This window comes from Hordeum vulgare, chromosome 7H (genome assembly GCF_904849725.1).
Source record: "Hordeum vulgare subsp. vulgare chromosome 7H, MorexV3_pseudomolecules_assembly, whole genome shotgun sequence".
Taxonomy (NCBI): Eukaryota; Viridiplantae; Streptophyta; class Magnoliopsida; order Poales; family Poaceae; genus Hordeum; species Hordeum vulgare.
In genome coordinates this window covers 615,409,179-615,430,533 of record NC_058524.1, presented here as the reverse complement: position 1 = coordinate 615,430,533, position 21,355 = coordinate 615,409,179, and the positions used below count along the sequence as shown (strand labels likewise).

The following is a 21,355-nucleotide window of genomic DNA, read 5'->3' as shown; positions in this document are numbered from 1 at the left end:
ACTACAAATGAACTCTGAAAATGTTGAAAGTTGGCATGCTATCATCATTTCACCCACATAGCATGTGTTAAAAAGTTGAGAGGGCTACGACAAAAACTGGATGCAGTTCGTGTACAAAACGGACAATCTCTCTCGAAGTAGCAGCGTTTCGAGCGAGAACTCATCTCTTACAAACGGATTTCATTTTTTTGAACTTATTTGAACTCCATAATTTCTGTGTGTTCAAATGCACCATTCAAAGGCACATCACAAAATTTCAACAATTTTTGACTTCATTTGGTATATTTCGTGCATTTACTTTTTTTTAAGCTAGTTGACCCTGAAATTGAAAAGCACTACAAATGAACTCCGAAAATGTTGAAAGTTGGCATGCTATCATCATTTCACCCACATAGCATGTGTTAAAAAGTTGAGAGTGCTACGACAAAAACTGGATGCAGTTCGTGTACAAAACGGACAATCTCTCTCGAAGTAGCACCGTTTCGAACGAGAACTCATCTCTTACAAAGGGATTTCATTTTTTTGAACTTATTTGAACTCCATACTTTTTGTGTGTTCAAAATGCACCATTCAAAGGCACATCACAAAATTTCAACAATTTCTGACTTCATTTGGTATATTTCGTGCATTTACTTATTTTTTTTGAGTTAGTTGACCCTGAAATTGAAAAGCACTACAAATGAACTCTGAAAATGTTGAAAGTTGGCATGCTATCATCATTTCACCCACATAGCATGTGTTAAAAAGTTGAGAGGGCTACGACAAAAACTGGATGCAGTTCGTGTACAAAACGGACAATCTCTCTCGAAGTAGCAGCGTTTCGAGCGAGAACTCATCTCTTACAAACGGATTTCATTTTTTTGAACTTATTTGAACTCCATACTTTCTGTGTGTTCAAAATGCACCATTCAAAGGCACATCACAAAATTTCAACAATTTCTGACTTCATTTGGTATATTTCGTGCATTTACTTTTTTTTTGAGCTAGTTGACCCTGAAATTGAAAAGCACTATAAATGAACTCTGAAAATGTTGAAAGTTGGCATGCTATCATCATTTCACCCACATAGCATGTGTTAAAAAGTTGAGAGGGCTACGACAAAAACTGGATGCAGTTCGTGTACAAAACGGACAATCTCTCTCGAAGTAGCAGCGTTTCGAACGAGAACTCATCTCTTACAAAGGGATTTCATTTTTTTGAAATTATTTGAACTCCATACTTTTTGTGTGTTCAAAATGCATCATTCAAAGGCACATCACAAAATTTCAACAATTTCTGACTTCATTTGGTATATATTTCGTGCATTTACTTATTTTTTTGAGCTAGTTGACCCTGAAATTGAAAAGCACTACAAATGAACTCTGAAAATGGCACAAACAGAAACTAGACATATATAAATTGGTCCAAGAAGTACATGATACTAGTCCAAACAGTACATAATAATAGCTACCATAGATATATATACAAGTGTTCGACGTTCAGAACACTACTCGTTTGAATCATCTAAATCAGAATGTCCACCTTCCTCGAGGTGACGCTGGCCATAGTGGACGACTCGAATCTTGCGGTACAACTCGTATGAAACGTATGCATCTTTTGCTGCATACTCAATGTTGATATCATCAAGTGGGCCCTTCTCCCAAAGTTTGTGCTGAGACTTTGGGAAACTGGTCTTCATATCACCATATGACTCGTCGATCAAGGCAGCTGCCATATGAGCCATCGAAGTCATGTCATGTCGAAGCCTGAATATCGTTTGGAGATCAACGAGGCAACCAGCTGGTATCTCAATACTGAAGTTGTGCCTCATCTTCAGCTTGTCGTTCCTTATGTCAACGGAAGCAAAAGTGATGCCGCTGCGAAGGAACTCCATGAGTTCTGGACAATGCTTGTCACTCCTGCAACAGAAACAAATTAAAATGGAATAAATGTTACATACTGCTGCAATAAGGAAACATGTTTCACTACAACTAAAGAGAAACTTATCTTTAGGATTCAAATAGAACATATGCAATGGAACCTAGAGAGATCACTATAGCTATCCAATGGAACCTAGAGAGATCACTAGCTATATGCAATTTTCATGACTATGACATATCATATTGCTATCCAATGGAACCTAGAGAAATCACTAGCTATATTCAATTTTCATAACCTTGGATCAAAGAACACCACATAAAATTGTATCACTACAACTATGATTTCAATGGAACATATTGAACCAATCAGATTTTTCAGATTGTGGAACACTATTCCAATCAAATTGTGTTCCCTTCAACTAATCAAAATTGTTTCACTACAACTATTTGAAGCGAACCAACTATGATTCCAATGGAACATATTAAACACTAGTTGATTCTAATACGATTTTTCAGATTATGGAACACTATTCCAATCAGATTGTGTTCCCCTTCAACTAATCAAAATTGTTTCACTACAACTATTTGAAGGGAACCAACTATGATTCCAATGGAACATATTAAACACTAGTTGATTCTAATACGATTTTTCAGATTATGGAACACTATTCCAATTAGATTGTGCTCCCCTTCAACTAATCAAAATTGTTTCACTACAACTATTTGAAGGGAACCAACTATGATTCCAATGGAACATATTAAACACTAGTTGATTCTAATACGATTTTTCAGATTATGGAACACTATTCCAATTAGATTGTGCTCCCCTTCAACTAATAAAAATTGTTTCACTACAACTATTTGAAGGGAACCAACTATGATTGAAACAAATAAACTTACAATGTCATTATCTTGGATCAAAGAAAGCCTCAAAACTTACCTCGCCCATTGGAAGATCAAGACATGGCGTGCGAAGCATAGTTGGATGACGGTGTTGGAATTATGCCCTAGAGGCAATAATAAATATAGTTATTATTATAATTCCTGTATCAAGATAATCGTTTATTATCCATGCTATAATTGTATTGAATGAAGACTCATTTACATGTGTGGATACATAGACAAAACTCCGTCCCTAGCAAGCCTCTAGTTGGCTAGCCAGTTGATCAAAGATAGTCAGTGTCTTCTGATTATGAACAAGGTGTTGTTGCTTGATAACTGGATCACGTCATTAGGAGAATCACGTGATGGACTAGACCCAAACTAATAGACGTAGCATGTTGATCGTGTCATTTTGTTGCTACTGTTTTCTGCGTGTCAAGTATTTGTTCCTATGACCATGAGATCATATAACTCACTAACACCGGAGGAATACTTTGTGTGTATCAAACGTCGCAACGTAACTGGGTGACTATAAAGATGCTCTACAGGTATCTCCGAAGGTGTTCGTTGAGTTAGTATGGATCAAGACTGGGATTTGTCACTCCGTGTGACGGAGAGGTATCTCGGGGCCCACTCGGTAATACAACATCACACACAAGCCTTGCAAGCAATGTAACTTAGTGTAAGTTGCGGGATCTTGTATTACGGAACGAGTAAAGAGACTTGCCGGTAAACGAGATTGAAATAGGTATACGGATACTGACGATCGAATCTCGGGCAAGTAACATACCGAAGGACGAAGATTGATATATAGGATGACCTCATTTGATTACCGGAAGGTTTTCGGAGTTACCGGGAATGTACCGGGAATGACGAATGGGTTCCGGAAGTTCACCGGGGGGGCAGGGAAGCCCATAGGCCATGAGGGTGGCGCACCAGCCCTTAGTGGGCTGGTGGGACAGCCCAAAAGGGCCCTATGCGCCATACAAAGGAAAATCAAAGAGAAAGGAAAAAAAGGGGAGGTGGGAAGGAAGGGAAGGACTCCCACCCACCAAACCAAGTCCAACTCGGTTTGGGGGGGGGGAGCCTTCCCCCCTTGGACTCGGCCGACCCCCTTGGGGCTCCTTGAGCCCCAAGGCAAGGTCCTCTCCCTCCTACCTATATATACGGAGGTATTGGGGCTGATTTGAGACAACTTTTCCACGGCAGCCCGACCACATACCTCCACGGTTTTTCCTCTAGATCGCGTTTCTGCGGAGCTCGGGCGGAGCCCTACTGAGACAAGGTCATCACCAACCTCCGGAGCGTCGTCACGCTGCCGGAGAACTCTTCTACCTCTCCGTCTCTCTTGCTGGATCAAGAAGGCCGAGATCATCGTCGAGCTGTACGTGTGCTGAACGCGGAGGTGCCGTCCGTTCGGTACTAGATCGTGAGACTGATCGCGGGATTGTTCGCGGGGCGGATCGAGGGACGTGAGGACGTTCCACTACATCAACCGCGTTCACTAACGCTTCTGCTGTACGGACTACAAGGGTATGTAGATCACTCATCCCCTCTCGTAGATGGACATCACCATGATAGGTCTTCGTGCGCGTAGGAAAATTTTTGTTTCCCATGCAACGTTCCCCAACAATATCTCCGTTGTGGTGTTTACGTAAATAAGATGCGATCCTACTAGATACCCATGGTCACCACGTAAAACATGCAACAACAAAATTAGAGGACGTCTAACTTGTTTTTGCAGGGTATGCTTGTGATGTGATATGGCCAACGATGTGATGTGATATATTGGATGTATGAGATGATCATGTTGTAATAGATAATATCGACTTGCACGTCGATGGTACGGCAACCGGCAGGAGCCATAGGGTTGTCTTTATACTAATGTTTGTGCTTGCAGATGCGTTTACTATTTTGCTAGGATGTAGCTTTAGTAGTCATAGCATGAGTAGCACGACAACCTCGATGGCAACACGTTGATGGAGATCATGGTGTGGCGCCGGTGACAAGAAGATCGTGCCGGTGCTTTGGTGATGGAGATCAAGAAGCACATGATGATGGCCATATCATGTCACTTATGAATTGCATGTGATGTTAGTCCTTTTATGCACCTTATTTTGCTTAGAACGACGGTAGCATTATGAGATGATCTCTCACTAAAATTTCAAGACGAAATTGTGTTCTCCCCGACTGTGCACCGTTGCTACAGTTCGTCGTTTCGAGACACCACGTGATGATCGGGTGTGATAGACTCAACGTTCACATACAACGGGTGCAAAACAGTTGCGCACGCGGAACACTCGGGTTAAGCTTGACGAGCCTAGCATGTGCAGACATGGCCTCGGAACACATGAGACCGAAAAGTCGATCATGAATCATATAGATGATATGATTAGCATAGGGATGCTTACCACTGAAACTATACTCAACTCACGTGATGATCGGACTTGAGCTAGTGTAAGTGGATCAGGAACCACTCAAATGACTAGAGAGATGTACTTTTTGAGTGGGAGTTTGGCGTATAATTTTGATTAAGTTAAACTCTAATTATCTTGAACATAGTCTAAGTCCACTTTGAATATATTTGTGTTGTAGATCATGGCTCACGCGACAGTCACCCTGAATTTTAATACGTTCCTAGAGAAAGCTAAGTTGAAAGATGATGGAAGCAACTTTATAGACTGGGTTCGTAATCTTAAGCTAATATTACAAGCTGGGAAGAAGGATTATGTCATTAATGCTGCGCTAGGAGATGAACCACCCGCTACGGCTGATCGGGATGTTAAGAACGCTTGGTTAGCACGTAAGGAGGACTACTCAGTAGTTCAATGTGCAGTATTGTATGGCTTAGAATCGGGACTTCAACGTCGCTTTGAGCGTAATGGAGCATTTGAGATGTTCCAGGAGTTGAAGTTTATCTTTCAGAAGAATGCACGGATCGAGAGGTATGAGACCTCCGATAAATTCTATGCTTGCAAGATAGAGGAAAACTCGTCTGTCAGTGAACATGTACTCAAAATGTCTGGGTACTCAAACCGTCTAGCTGAGCTGGGGATTGAACTCCCGCAAGAGGCTATCACTGACAGAATCCTTCAATCACTGCCGCCAAGCTATAAAGGCTTTGTGTTGAACTACAACATGCAAGGGATGAACAAGTCTCCCGGCGAGTTGTTTGCGATGCTGAAAGTCGCAGAGTCTGAACTCCGTAAAGAGCATCAAGTGTTGATGGTGAATAAGACCACTAGTTTCAAGAGAAACGGCAAAGGCAAGAAGGGTAATTCAAAGAAGAGCGGCAAGCCTGTTGCCAATCTGACGAAGAAACCCAAAGCTGGACCTAAGCCTGAAACGGAGTGTTACTATTGCAAGGGTATGGGTCACTGGAAGCGCAATTGCCCCAAGTATCTGGCAGATAAGAAGGCGGCCAAAGAAAAATCAGGTATATTTGATATACAAGTTATTGATGTGTACTTAATCGGCTCTCGTAGTAGTGCCTGGGTATTCGATACAGGTTCTGTTGCTCATATTTGCAACTCGAAACAGGAACTGCGGAATAGACGAAGCCTGGCGAAAGATGAAGTGACGATGCGCGTAGGAAATGGTTCCAAGGTTGATGCAATCGCCGTCGGCACAGTTTCACTTCAGTTACCATCAGGATTAGTTATGAACTTAAATCATTGCTATTTAGTGCCTGCGTTGAGCATGAACATTATATCTGGATCTTGTTTATTGCGAGACGGTTACTCTTTTAAGTCAGAGAATAATGGTTGTTCTATTTCTATGAGTAACATCTTTTATGGTCATGCACCCAATGTGAGAGGATTGTTCATATTGAATCTTGATAGCGATACACACATACATAACATTGAGACCAAAAGAGTTAGAGTTAACAATGATAGCGCCATATTTTTGTGGCACTGCCGCTTAGGTCATATTGGTGTAAAGCGCATGAAGAAACTCCATGCTGATGGACTTTTGGAGTCACTTGACTTTGATTAACTTGACACGTGCGAACCATGCCTCATGGGCAAGATGACTAAGACTCCGTTCTCCGGAAAAATGGAGCGTGCAAGTGACTTGTTGGAAATCATACATATCGATGTGTGTGGTCCAATGAGCGTGGAGGCACGCGGCGGATATCGTTATTTTCTCACCTTCACTGACGATTTGAGTAGATATGGTTATGTCTACTTGATGAAGCACAAGTCTGGAACATTTGAAAAGTTCAAGCAATTTCACAGTGTGTTGAAAATCATCGTAACAAGAAGATCAAGTTCCTACGGTCTGATCGTGGAGGTGAATATCTGAGTTTCGAGTTTGGTGCTCACTTAAGACAATGTGGAATTGTTTCACAATTGACACCGCCTGGAACACCACAGCGTAATGGTGTGTCCGAACGTCGTAATCGTACTTTATTGGAGATGGTGCGATCTATGATGTCTCTTACCGATTTGCCGTTATCGTTTCGGGGTTATGCATTAGAAACAGCTGCATTCACTTTAAATAGGGCACCATCAAAATCCATTGAGACGACACCATACGAACTGTGGTATGGCAAAAGGCCAAAGTTGTCGTTTCTTAAACTTTGGGGATGTGATGCTTATGTCAAAAAGCTTCAGCCTGAAAAGCTGGAACCCAAAGCGGAAAAGTGCATCTTCATAGGTTACCCAAAAGAGACAGTTGGGTACACCTTCTATATCAAATCCGAGGGCAAAGTGTTTGTTGCTAAAAACGGAGCTTTTCTCGAGAAGGAGTTTCTCTCGAGAGAATTGAGTGGGAGGAAGATAGAACTTGACGAGGTTGTCGAACCTCTCATCCCTCTGGATGGTGGCGCAGGGCAAGGGGAAACCTCTGTCATTGCGACGCCGGTTGAGGAGGAAGTTAATGATGATGATCATGAAACTCCGGTTCAAGTTTTTGTCGAACCACGCAGGTCGACGAGACCACGTGCTGCTCCAGAGTGGTACGGTAATCCCGTCTTGTCAATCATGTTTTTGGACAACAATGAACGTGCAAATTATGAAGAAGCAATGGTGGGCCCAGATTCCAACAAATGGCTAGAAGCCATGAAGTCCGAGATAGGATCCATGTATGAGAACAAAGTGTGGACTTTGGAGGTACTGCCTGAGGGCCGCAAGGCTATTCAGAACAAATGGATCTTTAAGAGGAAGACGGACGCTGACGGCAATGTGACCGTTTATAAAGCTCGACTTGTGGCAAAGGGTTTTTCACAAGTTCAAGGAGTTGACTACGATGAGACATTCTCACCCGTGGCGATGCTTAAGTCTGTCAGAATCATGTTAGCAATAGCTGCATTTTTCGATTATGAAATCTGGCAGATGGATGCCAAAACGGCGTTCCTTAACGGTTTCCTTAAGGAAGAATTGTATATGATGCAACCCGAAGGTTTTGTCGATCCTAAGAATGCTAACAAGGTGTGCAAGCTCCAGCGATCCATTTATGGACTGGTGCAAGCATCTCGGAGTTGGAACAAACGCTTTGATGAGGTGATCAAAGCACTTGGGTTTATACAAGTGGTTGGAGAATCTTGTATTTACAAGAAAGTGAGAGGGAGCTCTGTGGCGTTTCTAACATTATATGTGGATGACATATTGCTGATTGGAAACAACGTAGAGTTTTTGGAGAGCATAAAGGATTACTTGAATAAAAGTTTCTCTATGAAGGACCTAGGAGAAGCTGCTTACATTCTAGGCATTAAGATCTATAGGGATAGATCAAAACGCCTGATAGGACTTTCACAAAGCACATACCTTGATAAAGTTTTGAAGAGGTTCAAAATGGAACAGTCCAAGAAGGGGTTCTTGCCAGTTTTACAAGGTACGAGATTGAGTAAGACTCAGTGCCCAGCAACTAATGAAGATAGAGAGCATATGCGTTCCGTCCCCTATGCTTCAGCCATAGGTTCTATCATGTATGCAATGTTGTGCACTAGACCGGACGTTAGCCTGGCCATAAGTATGGCAGGTAGGTTCCAGAGTAATCCAGGAGTGGATCACTGGACAGCGGTCAAGAATATCCTGAAGTACCTGAAAAGGACTAAGGAGATGTTTCTCGTGTATGGAGGTGACGAAGAGCTCGCCGTAAAAGGTTACGTCGATGCAAGCTTTGACACAGATCCGGACGACTCTAAGTCGCAAACCGGATACGTATTTATTCTTAATGGGGGTGCGGTAAGCTGGTGCAGTTCCAAGCAAAGCGTCGTAACAGATTCTACATGTGAAGCGGAGTACATGGCTGCCTCGGAGGCGGCTAAGGAGGGTGTCTGGATGAAGCAGTTCATGACGGATCTTGGAGTGGTGCCAAGCGCACTGAATCCAATAACCTTGTTCTGTGACAAAACGGGTGCCATTGCCTTAGCAAAGGAACCACGGTTTCACAAGAAGTCCAGACACATCAAACGACGCTTCAACCTCATCCGCGACTACGTTGAAGGAGATGACGTAAATATATGCAAAGTGCACACGGATCTGAATGTAGCAGACCCGCTGACTAAACCTATTCCACGGCCAAAGCATGATCAACACCAGAACTGTATGGGTGTTAGATTTATTACAATGTAATTCGCATGATGATGTGAGGGCTAGATTATTGACTCTAGTGCAAGTGGAAGACTATTGGAATTATGCCCTAGAGGCAATAATAAATATAGTTATTATTATAATTCCTGTATCAAGATAATCGTTTATTATCCATGCTACAATTGTATTGAATGAAGACTCATTTACATGTGTGGATACATAGACAAAACACTGTCCCTAGCAAGCCTCTAGTTGGCTAGCCAGTTGATCAAAGATAGTCAGTGTCTTCTGATTATGAACAAGGTGTTGTTGCTTGATAACTGGATCACGTCATTAGGAGAATCACGTGATGGACTAGACCCAAACTAATAGACGTAGCATGTTGATCATGTCATTTTGTTGCTACTGTTTTCTGCGTGTCAAGTATTTGTTCCTATGACCATGAGATCATATAACTCACTGACACCGAAGGAATGCTTTGTGTGTATCAAACGTCGCAACGTAACTGGGTGACTATAAAGATGCTCTACAGGTATCTCCGAAGGTGTTCGTTGAGTTAGTATGGATCGAGACTGGGATTTGTCACTCCGTGTGACGGAGAGGTATCTCAGGGCCCACTCGGTAATACAACATCACACACAAGCCTTGCAAGCAATGTGACTTAGTGTAAGTTGCGGGATCTTGTATTACGGAACGAGTAAAGGGAATGACATACGGGATTATATGAATCCTTGGCACTGAGGTTCAAACGATAAGATCTTCGTAGAATATGTAGGATCCAATATGGGCATCCAGGTCCCGCTATTGGATATTGACCGAGGAGTCTCTCGGGTCATGTCTACATAGTTCTCGAACCCGCAGGGTCTGCACACTTAAGGTTCGACGTTGTTTTATGCGTATTTGAGTTATATGGTTGGTTACCGAATGTTGTTCGGAGTCCCGGATGAGATCACGGACGTCACGAGGGTTTCCGGAATGGTCCGGAAACGAAGATTGATATATAGGATGACCTCATTTGATTACCGGAAGGTTTTCGGAGTTACCGGGAATGACGAATGGGTTTCGGGAGTTCACCGGGGGGGCAACCCACCCCGGGGAAGCCCATAGGCCTTGAGGGTGGCGCACCAGCCCTTAGTGGGCTGGTGGGACAGCCCAAAAGGGCCCTATGCGCATTGGAAGAAAAATCAAAGAGAAAGGAAAAAAAAGGAGGAGGTGGGAAAGGAAAGAGGGACTCCACCCACCAAACCAAGTAGGACTCGGTTTGGGGGGGAGTCCTTCCCCCCTTTGGCTCGGCCGAGCCCCTTGGGGCTCAAGGTCCCCTCTCTCCCACCTATATATACGGAGGTTTTAGGGCTGATTTGAGATGACTTTTCCACGGCAGCCCGACCACATACCTCCACGGTTTTTCCTCTAGATCGCGTTTTTGCGGAGCTCGGGCAGAGCCCTGCTGAGACGAGATCATCACCAACCTCCGGAGCGCCGTCACGCTGCCGGAGAACTCTTCTACCTATCCGTCTCTCTTGCTGGATCAAGAAGGCCGAGATCATCGTCGAGCTGTACGTGTGCTGAACGCGGAGGTGTCGTCCGTTCGGTACTAGATCGTGGGACTGATCGCGGGATTGTTCGCGGGGCGGATCGAGGGACGTGAGGACGTTCCACTATATCAACCGCGTTCACTAACGCTTCTGCTGTACGGTCTACAAGGGTACGTAGATCACTCATCCCCTCTCGTAGATGGACATCACCATGATAGGTCTTCGTGCGCGTAGGAAAAATTTTGTTTCCCATGCGACGTTCCCCAACAGACGGCAACACCGCGTTGATCGGCCGTGTACTCCAGATCAAGCCCCAAGAACTTCTCATGATCCGCTGCGTGGTCAAACCATCGTTCCTTCAACTGTTGAAGAAAAAACGGCACCTCCCTGCTCAGGTTCGTGTACACGACACGGAGCTTGGTCGTGCCATGTGCGAGCACCTCATGAAAGCTAGTTGGCATGGTGGAAGAAGAGAAGGGAAGAAGAGAGGAGAAGAACAGAGAGGGAGAGCGAGAGAGAAGAAGAAACAGAGAAATGTCGACTGTACGCTTCGGTTCGTGCTTTTCATCGCCCGAAACGACGCGGGATGCAAACTGTTTGGGTCTTTGGTCCCGAGTTGAGCCACAAACCGGGACTAAAGAGGTATACCAACCGTCGCCACCACTACGGCAGGCCACGTGTTAGTCCTTTAGTCCCGGGTTGAGCCACCAACCGGGACTAAAGGGGGATACGAACGGTTGCCACCACCACTGCCCGCCGCGTAGCCCTTTAGTCCCGGTTTGGGACACGATCCGGGACTAAAGGCTCCTTACGGGCCGTGACTAAAGCCTCGAGGGAGGCATTGAGAATTGGGGCGACGTGGCCGGGCCTTTAGTCCCGGCCCAGAGGCAGGCCGGGACTAAATGGTCCCGGCCAAAGGCCCGTTTTCCACTAGTGGGGGGGGGGAGGGAGGTCATTCTTAGACTCCATCCATCTCCGGAGACAGTGGCGGACGGAAGGGGGTCACCCATATAAATGTTATCTGTTTCAAAACTTATGAAAGTCATTTGCATTTTCATTTCTAGAGAGGTAGTCTTAAGAAACAAACTGCACTAATGCAGATTATCACAACATTAAAAAAAATTGATAAATAACATTCTTCAAATTGATATATCATGGTGATACGGCCACATCGAAAGAATGTGTGGCCTCTGTATATCATGATGCACATAACCAATAAGTTCAACGGACTAAAAAATAAACATCATTCATCAATAATAAATTAGTCCAGTTGTGTGGGACGGATCTTATCCGAAGATTACATTGTCGTCCGTAGAGGGAGAAAACCTCCATGACCGTATGCTCTAGCTCTGTAGACCACATAATAAAAAAGGATTTTGTCATCCGACCTCTATATCATATACCAAATATGAAATCATCGCATACATGAATAACACTCAGAAAATAAGTGTGCTTGTACAACTTCCTTTGAGACGTGTATAACTTGAAAACTAACGAAGTAATGGCATGATGGCCGTCTAAACGTCCCAACAAAACAAAAGCTTTGCGAACCAACAGTTATATCCTCAGTGGAAAACCTCAGCCCATTAGGGTTCAAGTCGTAGTGCTCGTATTTATCCTGAATTTATTTTAGAAATTTTAACGATGCACTTTTAGTGGGGGGAGACGTTTTCATCGGTTACGAGGCCCTATGGTGATTTCGTAAAATTTCAAGATGATATGTCGGCTGGGTTTATCGAAGGTGCTCCTTGAGATAGTATGTGTGTGTGTATTTTTATAGATGAGTGTATACTTATATACATGAGCGCTTGCGTCTATATTGTATTATAAAAAACTTGACAGGACGACTAACTCTTGCCCTGCACAAATTTCTTCTTCTTTTACATCTCATACAATGAAACAAACAGCCATGAGCATCACTATGTACAGGTTCTGAGCTGTAATTAACAGTTGATGTATATCATCCATGTATCATCAATCCACTCACCACAGCAAACTGCAACAAATAACTAACTGCTACAAACAAATTAACCAATCTCGCAAGCAAAACGCCTTCCTTTCTTAAATCCCCTCCTGACTCAGATCAGATCCGTTGTATCATCTGCATTCACGGTAAAATGCCATTTCGATGGCAATAATCGGGTTGTGTCCATCCCCGGATGGATGCAGAGGGTCTCCATTAACTACTAAGAATCTGATGGTACTGTGAACGACGGCATGCATGCGCATCGGTATCAGTTGGCCGGGCAGCCCATCTCGTCGCGGACCCGGAGGAACACGATGGCGGCGCCGTAGTGCGCGAGCGCGCCGGCGATGACAAGCAGGTGGAAGATCTGGTGGCTCTGCCCGCAGAGGTCGAACATCCCGGGCCTCCACCGCTCGGGCACGCGGGTGAGGTAGAAGGCGGTGCCGACGAGGTAGGAGGCGGCCATGGCGCCCTCGTAGGCCAGCGTGACGTTCCGGCGCGGCTCGTGCCAGTTGACGGCGGCGGCGTGCACGGCCGGCACGACGCCGGATAGGCCCATCCCGACGAAGAGCAGGGCGCGGTGGGCGCGGTACTTGGCGTCGCTGAGGCGGGGGGACATGAGCGCGTAGACGGTGGCGGCGCCGGCGAGCGAGATGGCGGAGAGGTAGGCGACCTGCCAGCGCGGCTCGCACTGGAAGATGTAGTAGATGGGCGGGAAGAAGGAGACGACGATCATGACGGCGATGCCGGTGTAGTCGAGGCGGATGAGGAAGAGGTTGAGGCGGTGCGAGTGGCAGGAGAGCAGGTGGCAGGCGCAGCTGCTCATCAGGCAGAACATGGCCCCCGCCAGGAACACGAAGAAGGGCCACCGCGTCGTCGGCCCCACCCCCGCCGCCGCCGCCATCGCCAGCCCCGGGCTCGCCTGCATGAACGACGCCGCACCCTGAAACAATCACATCCACCGGCCGTACGTCGTCAAACTCAAACATGTCAGCCAACTCAAACCTCACTCACCACCACCACCATGCATGCATGATTAGAAGATGAAACGGAGGCATCAAACGGACAAAGGTGACACCACAGTCTCAACCACCGCTGTGTGTGATCATATGATTCACAGCCATGAATTGCGTGCCATGCATGTGACGATGCAGGTGGTTAACGGAGGGTTTTTTTTACCGTGCATGCGTGTGCGGCTGCCCGGCAAGTTGAGTGCACCAGCCGGCAGTCCAAGCAGAGGCAGAACCAGCCGTGAGACTTGTGAATGGCATGTGAAAAACGGATGGCGCATCATCTCGCAACAGAAAGGGAAAGTGTCTCACACGGGATAAACTCCCGGATCACGCAGGCGGCGCCCGCCGGGGTACTATTACTATAGGACGATTGGCTTGATCACATCAATCAACAGAAAGCAAGCACATATGGTGCTTCCCAGCCGCTTAATCTTCCGATTACGTGTGTGCATCGATCTCGATCGATGCAGAGGCCATAAAACGACGACGAGATGAAGGTTGTCGTGGTTGAATCTTGAAAGGAACATGTGTATATTTTTGTCATGGCACTGTAAAAGTTGCAGTTTATATCTAGCAAGGTTGGTCGAGTGAAGGCAACAGGAACCGCATGCCTGTGCCCCACGCAGCATCGAAGTTAAGTCCGAACATCTAATCTACCCGTAGATAGCAGACAGCCAAGGCAGCAGCAGTAGCGACTACCAGTCTACTAGTACCACAGCTAGCTACTGAAAAGGTGAGCAATTGAATTGAATCTCCAAGACATGTGGATCTGCCTGCCACTGGCAGACAGCAGGATTTCACCTCTGACAGATCATTTCATCCTTCATCTCGTATTAGTTGAGGACACTTATGGGTGTAGGACATAGCATGCAGCACTAGTTTTCCAATGCGAAATTCCTCTTGCATATAACCTACACGACATTTTTACGTGTACAGCACGGGCTTCACTATACTCCATGTCAAAACTTGGAACATCTTATAATAGCGAACAAAGCGAATACCATTTTCTTGCTATTACTAAATTATTAATGATTATCACGGAAAAGCAGAAAGGTATTTGAAGAAAGAGAAACGGCAGGCAGGCAGGTAGGTGCTAGTACTACTCACGGAGAGGACATCGCCGATGTTGCTGGAGACATTCTCTGCGACCTTGGAGATCGGCCTGCAGTAAGAAAGTAATACCCAAAATGAGTCCAATTAGCTAGTCAATTTGAGTGAAGAAGATAGTATATACAGTAGGGATTCTGAAGGTGATTACCATGAGAGGTGGCCGATGAGGTGGGCGACCTGGGGGAAGTACTGGGCGAGGTGCCAGAGGGTGAGGCCGAGGAAGAGGAAGAACCCGAGGAGGTGCGTCCAGATGTTGATGGTCTCGTTGTGCCAGGAGAAGACGCTGAGGAAGGCGTGGAGCAGCGGCCACTCGGATCGGTAGTGGTTGAGGATGAACTCGTTCTCCTTCATGTACTCCGGCAGCTCCTCGTAGCTCACCAGCCGGTACTCCTGCTGCTGCTGCTGCCGCCTCTTCCTCCCCTCCGACGACCTCCTCTGCTTGCCCCTCCTCTTCTTCGCCATGGCCGCCGACGCCGCCGCCTCCTGCTCGTGCAGCTGCCCGCCGCCCATGCTGCTCTCCTGGTCCATGGCCACCGCGCGCACACCTAATAACTGCTTCACACCGCCTCCCCCCACCACCAGCCTCGACCCTGTTTCTCTCTCTCTCTCTCTGAAACTCTCACGGTGAGAGAGAGAAGGAAGGAGGAGGCTGTGTGTGTGGGTGTGTGACAAAGGGGAGGAGGCTGTTGCCGGGGTTAAAAAGGACGCCCGCTCACACGCGCCGCAGGCAGCTCCCCCTTGTCCTGAGCAAGCAAGGCAAGGCAAGGCAAGGCAAGAAATCTAGGATATATACGCACGCGACTAGCATAAGCATAAGCTGTTTTCATGCTCCTTTTATATGGTGGTGGAGCATATTGGTTGATTGAAATGTTGCTCGCATTTTCTCGGGTTGGTATACCTTCATCGCAACAATATTTCCGGAAAGCCTCCGCCTTGATGAGGAATGAAGTTGATGAGGACAAATGCGGGTGGAGCAGGACGGGGAGGGGCAACCACATCGGTACCGTTGGGTGGGAAAAAGGGAGGACGAAAACGAAATGAAAAATGCCGGCATTCAATTAGGAGAAGGAGTAGGGTTTATGATTTACACACGAGAGAAAAAGAAACCTGGGTTTAATACTGGCCACCTGCGCGTGGGCCCCTCTGGCAGCAGACTCGGGAACCAAGGAATGAAATGTTTTTTGCAAGGTAGATAATTTGATGCATGGGTGCGCTTCAAATTTCAAACCATTTAGATATGGGCAGTACTACGGCACGCCGGCGCGAACGCTCGCGTCCGTCGAGCTTTTTTCCTCGATGCAGCAAATTTCAACGCGATGCACCAATTTTCGTCAACGATTGTAACAAAAAAAATAATTGTAGCAAAAAAATATCTACGTGATCGTAGCAAAAAAACGAAGTTGATGATGCGTGATAGCAAAAGTCAAACGCCAATTGTATCAAATATCTACGTGAACGTGTATGTAACTTTTTTAGTGAACGGTTGCAGCAAAATATAATGCCGGTTGTAGCAAAAATTTACACAGTTGTAGCAAAAGTCAAACGCCGGTTGTAACAAAAATCCAACGAACTCGAGTTGCAACCAACTGTGGATGCAGCTTTTTAAAATGGACAAAATGTAGCAAAATGACAAACGTTTGAAGCAAAATTAAACGTGGTTACAGCAAATCGGATAAAAAAATGTTGCATGGCTGCCAGCAAGGCGCGCGGCCCGCGCGCGATCAACCGAACGATTCGGTCGGCGCGCCGGGTAGAAGCATTTACCTTTAAATATCTGAATAGCTCTCGGTAAATAACATAAATTAGGATCCAAACAGTACATGAATAGTATACTTTCAAAAAGACCTTAAATTTATTTTTTTGCAGAGAGCTACTCGGATGTCCAAGTAATTTGAAATTTGAAATGGACATCACGCATCAAATTCTCTACTAGGAAAAAAAATAGATTTCTCTGAATTTTTGTAGTACTTGTTTCAAAAAAATATTCAGCATGATGGAGATGAGTCTGGAGCCAAAACACATCACTTCATCAATAGGTCAATCAAGCCTCGGTTCGAGCAGTGACGGTTGAGGATAGGGGAAGACTATGCAACGGTGTGTGTTGGTTGAGCCCTTGAGTGGAGCGGTGTCGACTAGGGAGCGACAACAAAGTGAACGCACGGGGAAGGGGGCTCTTACGGCAATGGCAAGGGAGGGTCTAATTGAGTGGTGGTCGAGCGATTTAGGTGACACAAATATGTGGGAGGAATAGATGGTGGGCTATGCTACTCGGCTGCTAGGACCGTGGGTTTGTGGCCCAAAATATTATATGATAGTAAGTCTTAAAACTACGAGTGGGGCACGGTCCACACGGCCTACCCTCTAGGTTTGGCAACGTTGAAAATTATTGCACTTCTTGGTACTTTCGGCATTCTCTTCGACCCCCTAGTACCATCAGTAAGAGTTAGTGTCAAACTTTTAAAATGTGATTGTCAATGTTGCACTTTTTTTAACCAAAACATCGGTTGGCCTAGGGGTTCACCTCCATCAACTGGCCCAGGTGACGGTACGAGGGAGGGGAACCCCGGTACCTTGCCTTGTGTGTCGTCATTAGTTTAGGGTAATTAGGTTCGTCTCTCCACCTATGGTGTTTGGGAAAATGTGTCGGTGTTCAGAAATTACCATCGATCCAATCAACATCCCCTTCCCGATGAAGGGGGGCGAGCGATGAGATGTTAAAGAACAGGTTGTCCTCTTGTGCTCTTTTGGACGATAGTTTTGGTGTACCTCGTTGTTGTTGTTGTTATTGTTATTATTATTATGAAATGTGTGTAATGTTGGATTTTGGTTAATGGGTCAAGTTACCTTTTTATGGGGGCAGCCAAAAATATTTCATTGTTTTAGGTCAAGTTATCATAGACATCTCACAGTCAACTGAAACGCTGTCTTTCAATGTATGACCATCGCTGAAAAGCCTGAAACAATTCATAAGAATGTAAGCGCCGGTATCTCGTTAGGACCCGAACCTTAACTCGTACCGGATCCATCATATTTTTTACTGGAAAAAATATATATTAATATCATGAAGATACCAATTAATCGGATCCATCCATCGAGCTTAAACATCTAAACGCTAATTGAACCCCGTTGGGTGGGTCTGCGTGGATGTTGAGCCTCATGTGCACCCCGTTCATCTGTACAGAAATGGCATTAATGGCCACCGTGATGGGGAAAAAGAAAGGCAGAATTTTAATCCCATCCCTTTCATGTGCGAAATTCGGTTAGCTAGCCTCGTGTCGCGTCAACTAAATGTGCACTCCGTATTATAAACTGTATATATTTGACATTCATCTGTACACGCCCCCCCCCCCCCCTCCACACACACCCCGCTCTAGCTCGCAGCCTGTTCTGTTCCGTACGTTGGAGTAGCAATTATCGAGTCGTAAGAGCATCTTTAATAGATAATGTATATTTAATAAATAACTAACTTTTACATCTTTAAGATTTTGGAAACCCTACTCCAACAAATGTTGTAGATGAAGAAAAAATCTCCTTCTTTCAAAGATGTAAAATACAACATTTTGAAGTGTATATTTGCATCTTCACCTACAGAAAATGCAAAACTGATGGTCGCGCGCCTACCGCCTAAGCGCGTTCATTTCACTTCCGCCCATCTACCTCTGCCGCCGGCAATTTTTGCTCGGAAATGCCGGCTCGTTTCCCGTCCGTTCATCCCCGACCCCCGCCTCGACACCACCGCCCATCCTTGCCGCTAGCATTGTTGCCCTAGCTGCCAACAATCGCCGGCCTCCATCGTCGGTGATTTGTGCCTGAAAATGTCGGCGTCGTCCGTCCTTTCATCCCCGACGCCGTCGTGACCCTGCGGCCTATCGCCCTGCCAGACGCGTCGCCCTAGCCGTCGACGACCCATTGATTTTAGTCCTCTCGCCAATTATCGAGCGACCAATTCAGAGGTTCCCTGGTAGCTGATGCCCGCCGCCAAAGCTAGTAGTGTGGCCGCACGACCACCGCAACCTATCGAACCAGCGGTTTCTCGGTCGTTGGCAGGGGTAGACCTAGGAACAATTTTAAGTGGGTGCAAACTATAGGAGTGGGGGCAATGCTTTGTACAAATTTACATAGTTTTGACAAAAAATTCAAAAAAATATCATTAGAGTTTCATATTTTGAGTGGGGTCCTAGGCCCCCACTCCGATGAACGTGGGTCCGCCCCTATTAAAGTTACTCTTTTACATCTCCGATGTACAACATCCGTTGGAGTTGCTTCTTTTTTAAACATGTAAATTATATAAAAAATTTAAATGTAAATTTTTACATCTTCAAGTTGGCATCGTCTACTGAAGATGCTTTAATTCGCCAGAAAAATGAACAATGGACACATGGAGAGATAGCAACGGGTCGAGGCGAGGCAAGGTATAGTAAGGTAGGGTGGCATGGCGGGTTGGTCCGGGTCCTCCCCCTTCCCTTCCCCGTTGGAGTTTGAGGTTTGACCCGTTTAAGCCGAGTGGTTGGCGATTTCTGGCCACCCGACTCCCAACCTAGCTACCTGCCAGAATTTAATTCGCCAGCAGATGCACCGCTCTGTGTGTGTGTGTGTTCACTGCCCGGCGATAAGCTGCTGCATGCCTGCGGGGTTTTCTCCCTCTGTGCGTGCGTGTGGGTGTGTGGCGTGCAGTGCAGGCAACCATGCGTGCATTCAACAAACTTCCGGGGCTCCCCGGACCCGGATTATTGTTAGCAGTCTCTGGGCGTGGCGGGGCGCAACAACCGCCAGCTAACTGAAAACTCTCCCCGGGCCACGGTCCCGTCGTCGATTCATTTGGTTTGATTGAATGAAAGGAAGACGACTCACTCCATCCAGAGACCGTCTTGTGTCGTTGTGAACGAACGGCGTCGATTGAAAGGAAAACGACTCACTCCAATGCTGACACGTAAATTTGTTTCTACTAGCAAAAAAGCCCTGCGTTGCAACGGAAGCAAACCATACAACACGTTTTAACCTAATAATCATGACTTGAGATATCTTTTTAAACTTACTGCATAAATAGAATTTAAAAATTGTTAAATAAGTAAAATAACATCATATTTAGATTATACGCATCACTATAGATTCAAATTACATTATAAATAGAAATTTTAAAAATTAAATAGGTGAGATACATTAGATTTCGATTCAACACATTTTTTGAATGAAAGTTCATATGTAATAATTTAAAATTAGAGTTACAGTTTAAAAGATATAATTCTTTCAAGTATTTGTTAATTATAATTAGATCGCGGATTAATTAACAACACAGATTGGCCTCGTTATGAAAAATGGATTGTACGCTATTGATTAAAATTACAGCATAAGTATTATATAAAAATTATTAAATAAATAAAATAACATTATATTTAGATTGTGCGCATCATTATTGATTAAAATTACATTATAAACAGAATTTTAAAAAATTAAATAGATAAACTAACATTATATTCAGATTCTACATATTTTTCTAATAAAATTTCATATATAATAATGTAAAATTGGAGTTATCGTTTAAAAGATATAAATTTTGAAAGTACTTTGCATTTATAATTAAACTACAGATTAATTAATTAAAAACTGTAGGGGTGTTTCCGAAAACATACGGAAAATGATTGGTTTTTTACTCAAGTATGTACTTCGGGTTTATTTTATGAAAACTGAAGGAGGTTTCTACAAAAAATCCAAAAAACGATTCGTTCTCTCACTGTATTATGTACTGCGGGTTGATTTCGGGAAAGCACAGGGGGTTTCTTGTAAAAACAAAAAAAAACGATTCGTTTCTCACTTAAATCCGGACTGCGAGTTGATTTCAGGAAAATCCAGGGTGTTTTTTGCAAAACGACGACGACGGACGGAAGAAGCACTGCGTGCTTTATTATTAGGGAGAGATATCCGTGTGCGGACAAGAAACCGGTTCGGCCGACACGAATGCGAGAACCGGCCATCAAACACTAACCGTGTACGCTTTAAACTGGATTTAAATAAATTGAATAAAATTCATGAAAATAGGTTGTGTTCTTTTCAGAAGCACTATTAATAAAACAGGGCTTTAATCCCAATTCGTAAGGGTCTTTAGTCCCAGTTGTGCAACCGGGATTAATCAATCTGGACTAAAGGTCCCCTTTTTAGTCCCGGTCGTGCCAGAAACCTGGCCTAAAGGAGCTTCACGTGGCCGGTATGTAGCGTTCAAACATGAGGACTTTCAGTCCCGATTGGTAACATCAACCGGGACTAAAAGAAGCGTTGGGTTTTTTCTAGAGGAGGGGTTTTGGAGGGTTTCATGGTTTTATTTTGTGTTTTCCTTTTCTTTTTGCGTTTGTCATTCAATTGTTTTTCATTTAGGTTTTCATTTTAATTTTATATTTTTCATTCAACTCGACGTTAGCTATTAATAGCAATGAAGGAACCGTTACACAACATCGTCATG

General features: G+C 44.9%; 1 protein-coding gene across 1 annotated transcript; it reads right to left on the bottom strand.

Moving 5' to 3' along the window:
• Nucleotides 1–12,672: 12,672 nt before the first annotated feature.
• Nucleotides 12,673–15,725, bottom strand: LOC123411789 (heptahelical transmembrane protein ADIPOR1-like). Its single transcript, XM_045104752.1, has 3 exons — nucleotides 15,050–15,725; nucleotides 14,899–14,953; nucleotides 12,673–13,721 (listed from the first exon to the last, which is right to left on the bottom strand). Exons 1-3 carry the CDS (start codon nucleotides 15,427–15,429, stop codon nucleotides 13,047–13,049), a joined length of 1,110 nt encoding a protein of 369 aa, XP_044960687.1. The 5' UTR covers nucleotides 15,430–15,725; the 3' UTR covers nucleotides 12,673–13,046.
• Between the last annotated feature and the right edge of the window lie 5,630 nt (nucleotides 15,726–21,355).